The sequence below is a fragment of the Lithobates pipiens genome, unplaced genomic scaffold, assembly GCF_037356315.1.
Source record: "Lithobates pipiens isolate NorthernLeopardFrog02 unplaced genomic scaffold, aLitPip1_a1.2 Scaffold_18, whole genome shotgun sequence".
NCBI classification, from domain to species: Eukaryota; Metazoa; Chordata; class Amphibia; order Anura; family Ranidae; genus Lithobates; species Lithobates pipiens.
The window spans coordinates 130278820-130295340 of NW_027507758.1; the positions used below are offsets into that span (position 1 = coordinate 130278820).

Consider the following 16521-nt stretch of genomic DNA (forward strand, 5'->3'; position numbering starts at 1 on the left):
AACGCATTATTTTTTACTTTTTGTTATAATAAATATCCCCTAAAAATATATATAAAAAAACATTTTTTCCCTCAGTTTAGGCCGATACGTATTCTTCTACATATTTTTGGTAAAAAAAAATCGCAATAAGCGATTATTGATTGGTTTGCGCAAAAGTTATAGCGTTTACAAAATAGGGGATAGTTTTATGGCATTTTTAATAATCATTTTTTTTTACTAGTAATGGCGGCGATCAGCGATTTTTATTGTGACTGCGACATTATGGCAGACACATCGGACATTTTTGGGACCATTGTCATTTATATAGCAATCACTGCTATATAAATGCAGTGATTCCTGTGTAAATGACACTGGCAGTGAAGGGGTTAACCAGTGAGTGGCAGTGTAGGGGTTAAGTGTTCTTAGGGGTGTGTTACTAACTTTTGGGGGCTGGGCTTTCATTTAGTGAACACTGATCTCTGCTCCAATCACATGGAGCAGAGATCAGCGTCACTAGTTGCTAGGCAGAACGGGGAGATGCTGTTTACAATGGCATCTCTCCGTTCAGCCTCCCCATGAGACAATCGCGGGTATGCCCGCGGCGATCAAGTCCGCGGGACCCGCGACCGGATTCACGGGGGTCCCGACCAGCACGCGAGCGTGCCGCCGGCGGCGCGATCGCAATGGCAGGGCGGCATTAGAGATTGGACCTATCTGTACGCCAATATGCCTGCCCGTGCCATTCTGCTGACGTACATCGGCGTGCGCTGGTCGGGAACCGGTTAAAGGAAACCTCACATTAAAGAAATAACTTCACAGTAAAGAAATAAAGAGACTGCAGTTTCTGACCTCTTCCACCAAAAATGCTAGTTGTCTGGTTCTCATGCTGATTCTAATGCTGGCTATACGCTATACGAAAAATCGACCGAAATTCAGTCATTTAGACCGTTCATTCATTTTTGGCCAGTCAATGGGCACAAAATCGATAATCTTTGGGACATTTTTGAGCCAAAAAAAAGACAAGTTTTGAAATTTTCTGCCGAATGAACAATAAATTGAAAGGTTAATGTGTTTAATGTGTTTCCCATCCGAACTGTTTGCACTAGGTTTATGTAAAAAAAAAAACAAAAAATGCATTAATTTATGTCCACTGAATGATTTATCGGTCATTACATGATGGCATTATCATTTGTGCTCATGGCTTGAGTGTTTGCTTTTCGAAAATGGGTTTGGCCGATTTTTCGTATAGTGTATGGCCAGCTTTAGACTTTGATGCTTTCTGAGACACTGACTTAGCGGTATTGAAACAAGATATTTTGTATTGTTTATGATGTTGATTTGCTGCATGCTTGTTCCAGGTTAGTGAATGAGAAGTACTAAAGCCAGACAAAGCAAGACAGTTAGGAGGGAGGCCAGTATTGACAGCCTATGTATTTCTTTGAGGACAGGTGTACTTTAATTAAGGTCCAGTGTTAGCTGATCTAAGTCATTTGAGGTAGGACTTAGACTAAAACTGTATTAAAAATAAAGCCCCAAACTAATCTCTTTGTCCTGTAGAACCCTCTGGTACATTTGTTTACTGTGTTTACTACTTATGATTCCCTTCTGCACCCCCCGCACATTCCCTATGGAAGTAACAACCATAGCTTGGCTTAAACATTTTCACTAACTTTCCAAGCCATCTAGTCACCATGTGACAGCACCTAGGCCTGGCAGTTGGCAGTTAATTACCATCCACTGTATTCTGAGAGGTTTGGGGTAACCATTACATGTGCCTCACACCCAGAAGAGGGAGAGGTTACCTCCTATACTACAGGTTTTAACCCTTTATTGGCCGTTAGTGGGGGGTAAAAGCACCGCTAGCGGCCGAAATGCACCACAAATCCGGTGGTAAAGCATTTTACCACCCACACTATGGGCAGTGTGGTGTGAAAGGGGTTTTAGGATGAGCCCTGACCTCTATTCCTGGGATGATTATGAAGCCAGCACACAGATGTACAATTAGCAAGTCTACCAAAATCAGGCATACACTGCTCATTTGCACCTATGACATGGGGTCGCATCTCCACACTATAACAAAAATATCCCCATTTAAAAAAAAATATATTTTTTTTTTCTCAGTTTAGGCCTATATGTATTCTTCTACATATTTTTGGTTTGTGCAAAAGTTATAGCGTCTAAATGAATATAAATGTTTGAAAACTGCACTGAACTGATTGCCTATAAAAATGAATTTCATTTAAAGCAAATGTAAATACACAAGGATTCGTAATTAGCTAATAATACATTTTATATATTCTTACTTGAAGCATTACAGGTGTGCTGCGGTCTGATAACGGCACATATAACTGCAAATTAAGAATTGACGATGAAGAAATATTTTCGGACCCTATCTACATTCAAGTGGAAGGTAAGGCCGTATGTCTCTGAATCTCCATGTTTTAATGTATGGCAGTCTTGTAATAATTCAGTAGAAACGAGATGGGGACCAGCGAGTAAGATCATATTCAGGTCATACCTGCAACATGAGAGGCCCTGATAAAATATTGATGAATAGTAGACCTAAAAGAGATATTTCAAAATAAATTTAGAGATGGGATGAATGATCTTTTGGCTACATACAGTAGTGAGACCTTCCTAAATGATTTTTGTAAACTGTCTACATCATAGGTGTGCCCAGCCTATTCCATTAGGGTGTGCCCCCAAAGGTCAAACACATATGCAGTGTCAGTAGAGCAGTGGACGGTGTCATAAGGTCAGAGATTGGTTTCTGTAGGGAAGTGGGCAGTGTCAGTAGTTTTTATTTTGATTTTTTTTTATTATTTAAAAAAATATATATTATTTATTTATTTTTTTTGCCCTTTTTTTTTTGGAGCCCTATTTTGGTGAAATATCAGTGGTGTAAACCGGGGGACTCTGCACCACATGGCATGATTGGGTGTGCCCAGGCACACCTGGCACACCCTGTGCGCACGCCCATGATCTACATCTAGCCTTGTAATGTCAATACGCATGCTCATGTTCTCACTTCTGATGTTACATTCCCCATGAAAAAAAAAACAGCATGATTGCTGCAATTAAAATAAATAAATGCAGAGCTCTCACCATTTAAAGTGTTGGACTACCCCCGTAGGGGTCACTGATGTCTGGGTTCCCCACTGCTGTGCAGCCAGTCTCACAGCATTTCCTTCATTTACTCAAATGCAGAAAACAGTCCTTGGCTTGTTTTTGTTGTATTATTAGGGGATGATAACTTGGATGGGGTAAGAAAATTATGGGATGCCCAACTTTAAAAAGTCCCAACACAGAATCAGGGACAACTCCCTCCTTATGTACAAACCCTTTTCCTTGCACAAACTTGGTTCCCTTATGTACAGTACCCACTGGTCAATCCTGTTAATTCAGCAACAGCCCATTACAGGCTAGGAACTTGCTGCCCCTTTTTGGTAAAGTAGCACATGTGGAGTGAACAGCATTTCTCATCACCTTCTGCTTCCCTGTAGGCACTGAGCCCAGTTCTACTGCTGAAGAAATGCTAGCCCACCTGGCTGCTTTCTTCTTCCAGTCCTCCTGACTGCCTCACATATGGAGATTCCCCAGGGCAAGGTTAGATGAAGACTTATCACACCGCTGTCTTCAAGAGAGCACCGCTACAGCTGGCAGTCTCTCCCCTTGTCTGTCCATGCACCATGCTGATCTACTCACTGTCTCTCCTTGCTCTCTTCACTGCCTCTCTGGCTTGAACCCCTTCTACTGCCTCCTATGGTGGGATCCTTCCAGGCCAGCCTCCCGAGCTCCAGCCTGAGGTAACCCCCCCAGTGGGGGTCCCTCTTCTCAGAACTGCTTTTCCATCTTCCACCGACTCCCTTGCTGACATGGCTCATGTCTATTTAAGGACTCTTTTCGTTCCCTGCTGGGCCCCCAATGTGGGGATTGGCTGAAGCTCCCTAAATATTCAAGGTAGCCACTCCTAGCTTCCACCCACTAATTTCCAGAACGTGCTCCAACATTCTAGGAACAGGGCGAGGCACCAGAGAGCTGCCAGGATGAGTAATTCAGCGCTGGCCTCTAATAACCCTAACCCAGTGACTTAGGTTTATCCCTGGGCAAGATTATAGTTTGCCTACTCTATAATTCTAGTAGCACACACTAGAGGGTGCTACAAAAGTTTTTAGAGACCTGTATTTAATAGTGCAATCAAAAGAAAGGTCGTACACAAACTATATGTTAACTGAAAGCTCTGTTTTTACCAAAACGCTGGAAAAACAAATTGTAATTCAAGTTCTAGAACTGGTTTATGCAGTTGCGTACTGGGAAATGTTTGTATTTTGTACATAATTACATAGTTTACTACACATGCATTTACTAAAAATATCAGTTGTGGCTGGATTGATATTTTAGCAGTAGATGCCTGACATTTTTTTATTGCATTTCATTTAGGACTTCCACATTTTATTCGACAGCCAGAGAGGTTAAATGTCTCTAGAAATACTCCATTCAATCTCACCTGTGAGGCTGTTGGGCCCCCTGAACCTGTCGAGATTTATTGGTTCCATAACAGCAGAAGAATCAATGATATTCCCGAAGTGTCACCAGCGGTCCTTAGTGTGTTGGGTAAGTCATTATTGCACTGGTACATTTATGTTATGGTAAAACAGCACTTATCCAAACCTTATAAACTTAATGTGCACCTTCTCCTTTCCTCAAAACACGAAACCTAAGCAGATCAAACAGCACTGTTACGGATATGAAAATTTAGGAAATCTGAATGGCTGAAATCGTATTTCAATGTTTAACCACTTGCTTACTGGGCACTTAAACCCCCCTCAGTCCCAGACCAATTTTCAGCTTTCAGCGCTGATGCACTTTGAGTGACAATTACGCGGTCATACAACACTGTACCCAAATGAAATTTTTATCATTTTTTTCCCACAAATAGAGCTTTCTTTTGGTGGTATTTAGTTACAGCTCGGAGTTTTATTTTTTGCTAAACAAACAAAAAAAGATGCAAAAAAAAAAAAAAAAAAATCATGTTTTAATAGTTTGTTATAAAATTTTGCAAACGGGTCATTTTTCTCCTTCATTGAAGTGCGCTGATTAGGCGGCACTGATAGGCTGCATTGGTGGGCACTGATGGGCTGCATTGGTGGGCACTGATGGGCTGCATTGGTGGGCACTGATAGGCTGCACTGGTGGGCACTGATAGGCATAGTTAAGGCGGCACTAATAGGCACAGATAAGGCGGCACCGATGGGCACAGATAAGGCGGCACTGATGGGCAAAGATGGGCACAGATAAGATGGCACGGATGGGTGGCACGGATAAGTGGCACGGATGGGTGGCATGGATGGGCACTGATAGGTACCACAGATAGATGGGACTGATGGGCACTGATAGGTGGCACTGATAGGTGGCTCTGATAGGTGGCACTGCTGGGCACTGATGGGCGGCACTGCTGGGCACTGATGGGCGGCACTGCTGGGCACTGATGGGCGGCACTGGGGTGCAGCACCTTTGAGGCAGATTTTGGGTGGCACTGTGGGTGGCACTGCTGGGTGGCACTGTGGGTGGCACTGTGGGCACTGCTGGGTGGCACTGTGGGCACTGCTGGGTGGCACTGTGGGCACTATGGGCACTGCTGGGTGGCACTGACAGGGGGGCACTTACTTTATTTCAGGATGGCACTGCGGGTGGCAGGTGGGCACTGGCAGGGGGCAGGTGTCCGTTTAAATTGCTGGCCGTGATCGGGACTGATGTCCCGAACACGGCCGCCGGCGATCGGCTTTTTTTTTTTCTCCTCGCGCTGTGAGCGCGAGGAGGAATACTAGCCGATTACCGGCTCCGTTTTATCACATGATCAGCTGTCATTGGCTGACAGCTGATCACGTGATAAGGGGTCGGGATCGACCCCTTACACGGATCGGTGATCAGGCGAGTCTCACGGACTCGCCGATCACAGAGCGCGCCGCGCGCGCCCCTCAGGGGGCGCGCAGGCCGCTCGTAACCGGGACTACGTCAATAGACGTAGTCCCGGAAATGTGGGTCCGCGCTATTGCCGTCATTTTGCAATAGCGCGGATCCCAAGTGGTTAACTACCATTCCTGGCCTCTGACATACACTGTATTACCAAAAGTATTGTGACTCTTGCCTTTACAAGTACATGGACTTTAATGGCATCCCAGTCTTAGTCCGTAGGTTTCAATAATGAGTCGGCCCACCATTTGCAGCACACTCACATCGGTCCCTACCCTCAAGGAGCCCACAATCCAAGGTCCCCATTCATATACTAGGGCCAATTTGAGACAGAAGCCAATTAACCTACCTGCATGTCTTTGGAGTGTGGGAGGAAACCGGAGTACCCGGAGGAAACCCACGCAGGCACAGGGAGAACATGCAAACTCCAGGCAGGTAGTGTCGTGGTTGGGATTCAAACCAGAGACCCTTTTTACTGCTAGGTGAGAGTGCTAACCACTACACCACTGTGCCGCCCTTAACTACAATAGAAACATGAGTGTTAGTTGACATTTTTCTAATTTGAATCAAATGGCAAGTTTCTAGCAAGAGCAAAGTTGCAGTGGTGAGTCTATAGCAGGAGCTCTGATAGTCACAATCACCCTTGTGATGGGAATACTATTGCACAAGATAACCAAACCAAAACTTGCACTAACTTGCAGAATGTTTGCAAAGAAATTTCATCTGAAATCCTGCAATGTGGGCTTGCTGCAATTATGCAACAAAGTTGTAAAGTATGACAAGTCTAGCAATACAGTAGCTTAGCAAGTCATTTTCAAAGTTGCAGCTCAGATGTTTGCTATCTGGGATTCTCCGTAGCAGATACTGTTGGAATCTTCCAGATTGCATGTTGTGAGTCCACCTCTGTCTCAGTTGTAAATGGCTCCTGTCCGGTGTGCTCCCCGCAGGGCCTATTGCATTTGCTGAACTGTTTTTCAATACACTGTTACTGCTATAATCGGACTCTGTGTCACGTGTTTGTTTACTGCCCACTGCACAATGCTACGCCTAACTTACATGGGGCTGGGAATAACTGAATCTCATAGGTCAGACTGAAGCAAAGTTGAGTTTTTGTTCACTGAATGTGCATTTTTAAGTTATTCTTCAACTGAATTGTTTGTATACGGGTGTGGTTTCTGTACTAATTGGCAAAGCAAAGGGATGAATAAACTTTTCTGGTCACTCTTCTGAGGAGAAACCCCTAGCACCCAGATTGTTAAGCCAGTTCCCAGGCCTAAAAAGGGCCTTGTACGTATCACAGATTTTCAGGGGCAGTGGACGAAGCGCCACTCTAGTTCCACCAGTTTCGAAGTTTAAATACTGTTCTGGTTCCACTTCTCAGGCCTATGGCCTGGACAGAAGTCTTCAGTACTTATCAGTATGGAGGCCCTATGATAACGTAGGCAAGGATCTTGGGAGTTTACTGTTTACTGCCCGTATCTGAGGCCAGTGAAACAGAGGTGGCTAGACATCACAGCTGGTGAGCAAGTGGCCTGCTCTTCCATACCTAGATGTCCAGGGTATGTATATTCCCGTTGGCCAAATGCAGTGGAGTGAAGGCAATTTTAAGAGTACGTGCTTCTTTTGGGGCCACCAGAAATTGGACCTGTTATTTTTGACATGTACTGGCAAAGCACAAGTTTTCATATAGGCAAATGTAATGCCCTCAAAAGTCACATTATTTCTATTTATTTATCCATAATAGACATTTTACATTTGAGACTTGAAGCTGTAGGGTTTGGTTTGTCTTTGGTGTGGCAAGCTACTTGTTTTAATGCTTATGTCAACTTATTCATAAAATATATTTAATTCTTCACAGATGTAATATACAGTATTTAGGGCCAGAACAGAGAAGAAGCTGAACCACATCCCTCTGTTTCACATTCATGAAATCACTTTTGTCTGTCTAATAACTTTGAATGCACTGGTATAGACCTCATGGCAGAACCTCATAAACCTGCCTAACTCACTGCTGTGCAGTTAATGAGTTTTTTGACTTAGTGAGTGATGGCTTTAATTAAAATCACTTCTGCCTAAGACAAGCTCTAAATAAATGAACGGTCTTGAAGTCTGTTGTGATTAATTGGGTAAAAGGTGATGTAGAGGCGCAAGTTGTGTAGTGTAACTTCGGAAGGTTTTTTAATGAATAGATTTTTTCACTTCTACATCTACTACTTAACTTTATACATTATAACAGGGCTCACCTTGGTGTTGCAGAAAGGCTGAATATATTATTTCAGATAAGAATTGATAATAATCAGGGCAGGACTTAGGGTGGTGGGGGCCCCTGGGCTTGAGTCACTTTCGGGCCCTACCTTCTATACATTATCGGATTTATCGGCGGCGTATAACGCGCACCCGAAGTTTAGGAGGGGATGTAAGGAAAAAAACGTTTAGGAGGGAAGTTTAAGGAAAAAAAACTTACATTTAAATGGCCATCAATGCAGCCTTATCAGTGTCCATCTGCAGCCATGCCCATCCATCTGCAGCCTTGTCCGGTGTCATTGCAGCCTTGTCAGTGTGCCTTGTCATTTGCAGCCTTGTCAGTGTGCCTTGTCATTTGCAGCCTTTCCCCAGTGTCATTTGCAGCCTTGTCATTTGTAGCCTTGTCATTGCAGCCTTGAAGTTTAAAAATGGTGCATCTCGGCAGCTCTCGGGTCCTCTTGGCGGCTCTCGGGTCCTGTCGCAGTCCCAAGCAGAGCAGAGAGTATCCGAGTGTAATCGGCTTGGCTCACGTTCACGCCCAGTCCCTGTGTTATGTCCATCATAGGGCGGGACTGGGTGTGACTGTGAGCGCAGCTGAGCCGAGTACACTCGGCTATGTATCTCGGCGGGGCCCCCTATTTGACGGGGCCCATGGGCTTGAGCCCAGTCAAACCCAATGGTAAGTCCTGCCCTGATAATGAGAAATGTAGAGTTATGCACTTGGATGTTAACGTTACACATGCAAAATACACATTGGTAGAGGTTACTCTGGGAAAAACAGTGATGGGAAAACATTTGGGGGTCCTTATAGAACAACGTTGATAATGAGAATGGAGAGCCCCTCCTATGAGTAATCACTACTAAAATTACAATTACTTACGCTAGAAAAGAGGGGCTTAAGAGGCGTATGATTACATTGTACACATATATACAGTATCTCATAAAAGTGAGTACACCCCTCACATTTTTGTTAATAATTTATTACGGTATATCTTTTCATGGGACAACACTAAAGAAACTACACTTTGCTACAATGTAAAGTAGTGAGTGTATAGCTTGTATAACAGTGTTAATTTGCTGTCCCTTCAAAATAACACACAGCCATTAATGTCTAAACTGCTGGCAACAAAAGTGAGTACACCCCTAACTAAAAAATGTCCTAATTGGGCCCAAAGTGTCAACCATTATTTTCCAGCACTGCCTTAACCCTCTTGGGCATGGAGTTCACCAGAGCATCACAGGTTGCCACTGGAGTCCTTTTCCACCCCACCATGACGACATCACGGATCACTGAGCTGGTGGATGTTAGAGACCTTGCGCTTCTCCATCTTCCCTTTGAGGATGCCCCACAGATGCTCAATAGGGTTTAGGTCTGGAGACATGCTTGGCCAGTCATCTTGGAGGTGTGTTTGGGGTTGTTATCATGTTAGATCACTGCACTGTTTCAGTATGTCACAGTACATGGTTCCCTCAATGAACTGTAGCTCCCCAGTGTCGGCAGCACTCATGCAGTCCAGGCCATGACACTACCACCACCATGCTTGACTGTAGGCAAGACACACTTTTCTTTGTACTCCTCACCTGGTTGCTGCCACACACGCTTGACACCATCTGAATCAAATATGTTTATCTTGGTCTCATCAGACCACAGGACATGGTTCCAGTAAACCATATCCTTAGTCTGCTTGTCTTCAGCAAACTGTTTGCGGGTCTTTCTTGTGCATCATCTTTAGAAGAGGCTTCCTTCTGGGACGACAGCTATGCAGACCAATTTGATGCAGTGTGCAGCATATGGTCTGGGCACTGACAGGCTGACCCCCCCCCCCCTCCACCCCTTCAACCTTTGCAGAAATACTGGCAGCACTCATTCATCTATTTCCCAAACACAACCTCTGGATATGACGCTGAGCACATGCACCCAACTTCTTTGGTCAACCATGGCGAGTCCTGTTCTGAGTGGAACCTGTCCTGTTAAACCGCTGTATGGTCTTGACCACCGTGCTGCAGCTCAGTTTCAGGGTCTTGGCAATCTTCTTATAGCCTAGGCCATCTTTATGTAGAGCAACAATTCTTTTTTTCAGACCCTCAGAGAGTTCTTTGCCATGAGGTGTCATGTTGAACTTCCAGTGACCAGTATGAGAGAGTGAGAGCGATAACACCAAATTTAACACACCTGCTCCCCAATCACACCTGAGACCTTGTAACACTAACAAGTCACATGACACCGGGGAGGGAAAATGGCTAAATGGCTTTACTGCTACTTCTACTTCACCAACCTTCATCTGTGTACAAGTACTGTGTTCCCCGGTCACAGCATTCTGACACCTGCTCCTTGATGAAGATCTCTATCCTCCAAAGCATCTCAATGGCTCCTACAGCCCTCCTCCGTGCTTCCCGCATCCCCTGCGTGGGGATGCCCGGAACAGCAACTCAGCACTCCATTCTGTCTTTTCCTTCGCTCAGAACTCCTCCCTGGTAGCATGTGATCCCAGCTTATATGGGAGGCCTGCCCCCTGCCAACATCCAGAGGTAATTGGTCCGAGCTCCTCACATGAGCTGCCTGCCACTCAGACCTCAGGTCCAACCCAGATTCCAGAAACATATTTCTGAAGATAGGGGAGGCGTCTCTGAATCAATGTACGGGTGACCACACCCACCATTACACTGAACACTCCCAGGCCCAAATCGAAACAAACGGGCCTGGCTTAGAGAACAGGCCTGTCTAAATTTACCTGCACCTATACCCTAAACTCAGAAAAAATCCTATTCTAGAACCTACCTTCAGGTAGAGGGTGCTACATAAATATGCCAAGCTCCCAATTGTCTCTATACTATATACCAGCCTTTCTCAATCTTTAAAACATAGAGGAAGCCTATAAATAAATTTCTGGTCTCAGGAAACCCCTGCTAAAATTACTATAACTACAACTCATGATACATTAGCGTGATGGTCAGTGGGAGGAATTCTCCTGACACTTGTGGTCTTTGGAAAGAATTACTCCCTTACAGATAATTAAAAAAGATCAATGGTGTCAGTGGGAACTTATCTGAGAGGCAGATATTGTTCATTGCTCAAGGAACCCCCAGCAACCTTAAGAGGAACCCTAAGGTCCCATGGAACCCTAGTTGAGAAACCCTGCTATATACTCTAATTCACATTATACCACCGTTAAAAGTATATCACTGTAAAAATAGAACACGTATTTCTCTAAAGCATTTTTAATAAAAATTTCATAATTGACTTAATAGTACATTGTTGAAAAAAAGTCACACTGTAGAAGAAGAAGATTACTAATACTACTCTAATCTGCTCTCTTTCAGAGTTTTGGCCGCTGCTGATATCCAAAACTTTCAGGTGTATTATATGTTGCATCCCCTGTTACACATTTTTATTCTACCCTATGGTTGCTACATCACTACATGACACTACAGGACAGCTAGTGGGTGAAACCTCAACATGCAATTGGGGACATCTAACACACCTGAAATTGTTGAATACCAGCTCATTGTAAGGCATCAAAGAGCCTACCTGGACAGGTATCAGTGAAGAACGTCTACCCTTCTAAAATACATTTCAAAACTAACAAAACGTTTTAGTTTTAGATACTGTATTAAAGAAAGGAACCTTTCCTGAGAGAAACACAGAGCCTGCCATTGTTAACTTCTCACTCATGATGGCTGCCTTCAACGCTGTCATTCTGAACCTTGCGCTTCAGTACTTTCAGTTACACCCCAGCACAAGTAAGCAGGCAAGGATTTCTGACTTTCATTTGATTTTCTAGAGCTGCATACCTGTTCCAGGTTTGTGACTTAGAAAGGTTTGAAGCCAGGTGGTCAGCATAACAGCCAGGCAGCTAGCATATTCATAAGCAGGTCAGCAATAGCAACCCCCTGTTGCTCTTAGAAAGATTTACTTTAAGGGCAACTTCACACTGCCCCACTGCCCTTTGGCTAAAGCACAGCTAACCCATCATTTTTGTGTGGGTTAGCTCTGCTTTCCCATATACTTCAAATATGTCCCACTGTTTTGGTGCCCTTTCAGAAAAAAAGTCTATAGGAAAGCCCATCAAACCCATACAAAAATGATGGGTTAGCTGCACTTTGCCCAAAGCACAGCAGGGCAATGTGCAGCCGCCCTTAGAAACACGAAAAACATTCAAACGTGGCTGTTACCAATCATGTGATTTTGTTTTTCATGTTACATTCTAATCCGTTTGTATTAAATGATTTTTCGAGAACTCAGACTTTAAGCTACTTAGAAATCCGCTCCGCATTTACCGTAAAACAGTAAAATGCATTGAGCAGAAACTGTGATATTTTTGGAGTTTCACTCTATTAAACAATGGTTCAATTAATGGCAAGTAAACATTTCCATGTGTTCCATAATACAGTATATGAATAATTTCATGTCTATTAGGCAGGCCATACACGGTTCAAATCTCAGCTGCTTCAACAGGAAGTGTCCAAGATTCGAACTGTGTATGGGTAGCTAAATGTCGATCGATCATCTTGGATACAACCAGCATGCCAGGTTTTACCTGCGATTATTGCTAGCGGCTGCTATAGCCACTAGCAATAATCACTGTTTTCTCCTGCCGCCTTTCTCCCCTGCCCTCCGCCGGTTGAAGACAATGGCCCGGCAAGAGAGATTCCCACATCAAAAATATCTGTGTTGATGGGGGAATCAGTCTAATTTATTTTCTGCAACCCATGGTTGTAGGAAAGAAATTTGCTCAGTGTATGGCCGGCCTTAAAGCCCCATACACACTATCAGATTTTCTGCTGATTTTTTCCTTCAGATTTACCAAAACCATATAATATGAGGTCAAACCTTAGGAGTTTCAATGTGTATGCAATCAGGCAGGCCCTTGCACTACATGGTTTTGGTAAATCTGAAGACAAAAATCAGCAGAAAATATGATAGTGTGTACGGGGCTTAAGAGTTGTGTTACATGAAGCTTAACTGGGGGCACACAAACTTTCATATAAATGTATTCCTCAATAGCCACAACATATATAATATGTGTACTATGTGTGCAACAAATGCCTTTGCAAATATATTATCATATTAAATGCATTGGTGACATCATCGTTGTGCTGTACATAACCTGTGCAGAGAGCTGAGCTGGGGAACGAACCCAACAGACTCGCACACCAGAAGGTTCTGTGTTCACTGGGCTTAAAAATGCCAGTTCTTCGGCTCATATAGACCCCTTTCACACTGGGGTGTTTTTCAGGCGTTTTTCAGGCGTTTTTCAAGCGCTTTAGCGTTAAAAAAAACACCTGAAAAGCGATTGAAAGAAGCCTCATCTGCAGTCCCAATGTGAAAGCCCAAGTGCTTTAAGAGCCCTTTCACAATGTCAGTGCCCGAAAAACGCTCGTAAAGCCTCGCTTAAACTAGCAGCGCTTTACCAGCATTTTTCGAGCGTTATTGGGGCGCTTTTAACCCTTGCTAGTGGCCAAATAAAGGGTTAAAAGCGCCCACAAAACGCTGCTGCCAATAGCTTTTTTAGGCGTTTTACAGGCGCTTCCCATTGATTTCAATGGGAAGGGGCGCTTTAGCTCCAAAAGTGCTGCAAAGAAGCTGCTTGCAGGACTTTTTTTGACGCTCTGCCAGCGCATCGCCTCAGTGTGAAAGCACTCGGGCTTTTACATTGGGATTGCAGTTGCAGCTTCTTTCAGGCGCTTTTTTTAACGCTAAAGCGCCTGAAAAACGCCCCAGTGTGAAAGGGATCTCGGTGTGAAAGCACTCGGGTTTTTACATTGGGATTGCAGTTGCGGCTTCTTTCATGCGCTTTTTTTAACGCTAAAGCGCATGAAAAACGCCCCAGTGTGAAAGGGGTCATAGAGCGCTTTTGTACTAGTGTTTAGGAGCGTTTAGTGTTTTCAAAAATGCAAACCAGAAGGGTTTTTTCCACCTCTAAACGCTGAGCCTAAAATAGGCCTCTAGACTACCTTATTTGCATGGATAACATTGAGCTGTTTCTACAGGCAAAATGCAATTCTCCTGTAGAAGCAGCATTTTGTAAGCCCAGTGTGCATGGACCCTTGCAGGCTGATTGCAGAAACCTTGGGGAAGGGGGGCGGTTACAATAAGGTGACCAGATTTTTAAAATGAAATCCGGGGACATATTTTTTTTTTTTAATAGTAATGGCGGCAATCAGCGATCTCTGCCCATCGCTGCTGCCGCCTGCCTCATAGCCTGTCAAGTCTTACTCTCCGGGCCCTGGCTACTACTGGGTGGGGAGCGGAGGAAAATCACTTCGCTAGGTAAGACAAGGAGATAAGCAGGTAGGTGGCTGAGCCAAGGCAGAAGAACATGCGAGCAGTGCTGGATGGGCATGCACCCGAAAATGAATAAATATTCACTCAGCTCCGACCAGAACATGATCATAAGAAAGGGGCACAGATAATGGAAAAAAATACACTCCCCTAAGCTAGTCGGAGCGGCGGGGGGGATGTAATTCAGAATTTTTTTTTTTTATTCTGCACTGACTGTCTTTGAAATTTCCCCAGCCCCTATTCAAGTCCAATTCGGGGACAAAACCGGGGACAGACCGGGGATGTCTGGTCACCCTAGGTTACAAGTCCCTGCACAAGGGGACAGAGCAGCCGTGACCAAGCTTTATTACAAGAAGAAGCTCCCGCACATAGGCAAAGCAAAACACTGGATTATGGCACAGATCTAAAAGAAATACACAAAGCATACCAAGATTCTAGCAAGAATACATATGCCTCTTGCTTATCCCAGAGTTCCTCTTCAAAGCCTAAGTTTAGCTAAAAAAAAAAAATCAGCGCAAAGTACATTACTTATCTTTAGTGTTATGTGTCCCTTGTACTTCTGTCTTCTAGTTTAGTAGTAATCTTTCTCCTCCTCTGATGACCTCACCCACCCATCCCTTCCACTGTAGTTTTCCTGTGTGGGACTTAAAGGGGTTGTAAAGTCAGAAGGTTTTGTATCTTAATGCATTAAGATAATAAAAAAACTTCTGTGTGCAGCAGCCACCCCAGCACCACTAATACTTACCTGAGCCCAATCTCTCTCCAGTGATGTCCACGAGTTCCTCAGCCACCCGAGACTCATCTCCTGAGTGGCTGAAAAACACCAGCGGCACAATTGGCTCCCACCACTGTCACTCAAAATCAGTTAGCCAATCAGGAGAGGGGGCGTAGTCAAACCAGAACTCCGTGTCTGAATGGACACAGGGAGCTGTGACTCGGCTCGGTTGCCTCCATAGCAAGCTGCTTGCTGTAGGGGCACTCGACAGGAGGGAGGGGCCAGGAGAGCTGAAGAGGGACCTGAGAAGTGGAGGATCTGGGCTGCTCTGTGCAAAACCACTACACAGGGCAGGTAAGTATACATGTTTGTTTTTTTTAGAGAAAAAAAAACAAGACTTTACATTTAATTTAATATAACTAAGGGGCTGCTACAGGCCCAGATTAAGAGTACCCCACTATGCCCACCCATTCCACCCAGCACTTTCATTCGTGGAAGCCGTTACTTTGAACGTAACAGGATCTATGAATGGAGAACGAGTGGATGATTGAAAAGTTTGTTCCCTCCTTTTATAGGTTGTGCTTCAGTCATAGATGCAATAATGGTTCTATGGATGGAGGGGCTGGGTGGAAAGGATGGGCTTAGTCAGGCTCTTGATAAGAGACCATTAAAGCCCTGTAGTTTTAATAACCCTTGTTGTAGTTGCCGATTAAGGCAACTGGAGGTTACAGCAGCACAGGAACATACAGTATCTCACTGAAGATCAGTAATGTCCCTTGTGCTGATAAATATATATATTTTTTGTATTAGGTAAACGTAAAGTGTTTGTTACCCCAACACTTCATATTCCTGATATGTGCCTACTGTACCTTGTACTTGTATGATAAAGTATCCTGTTCTCTTTGTATTGCTTCCTTTATGTTAAATCCCTGGTGTTCCTGCCAGTCCCTCTGCTTTTCTATTTAAAACTGACCACACTAAGCAAAAAAGCACACCATGGTAAGTTCTCTAGCTATGCTGGGAACTCAGCCTGCTCTGCTCCAATGATCAGACTTGTCCTGACACACCCTCCTCTGCACAGCCATTCACTGTGAAGCTCAGTGTGCTGCTGCTTTCCCTCCCCCAGCTCTTATGCAACTGAGAACAGAGAGAATGTGATCACTTCTAAAAAAGGGAAAGAAGGTATTTATAATGTTTTTCTTTTAATACCTATACAAAAATGTGATGCCTTTCATCTCTATTTTAAACTCAATGGGTTGTTTTATAAGGTGATCGTTTACAATCACCTTAACCGTGTTTGAGATCCTGTCCAGGGCAGTTACAGCTC

At 44.1% G+C, this 16521-nt stretch overlaps 1 protein-coding gene across 5 annotated transcripts in view; it reads left to right on the plus strand.

The window, feature by feature from the left end:
* Positions 1-16521, plus strand: part of MERTK (MER proto-oncogene, tyrosine kinase) — a 171038-nt gene that overhangs the window by 47339 nt on the left and 107178 nt on the right. For all 5 annotated transcript variants that reach the window (XM_077486112.1, XM_077486113.1, XM_077486115.1 and 2 more), the window contains 2 exons: positions 2289-2389; positions 4420-4593. In XM_077486112.1, coding sequence (XP_077342238.1) covers positions 2289-2389; positions 4420-4593 — 275 coding nt within the window. The remainder of the gene's footprint in view (positions 1-2288; positions 2390-4419; positions 4594-16521) is intronic.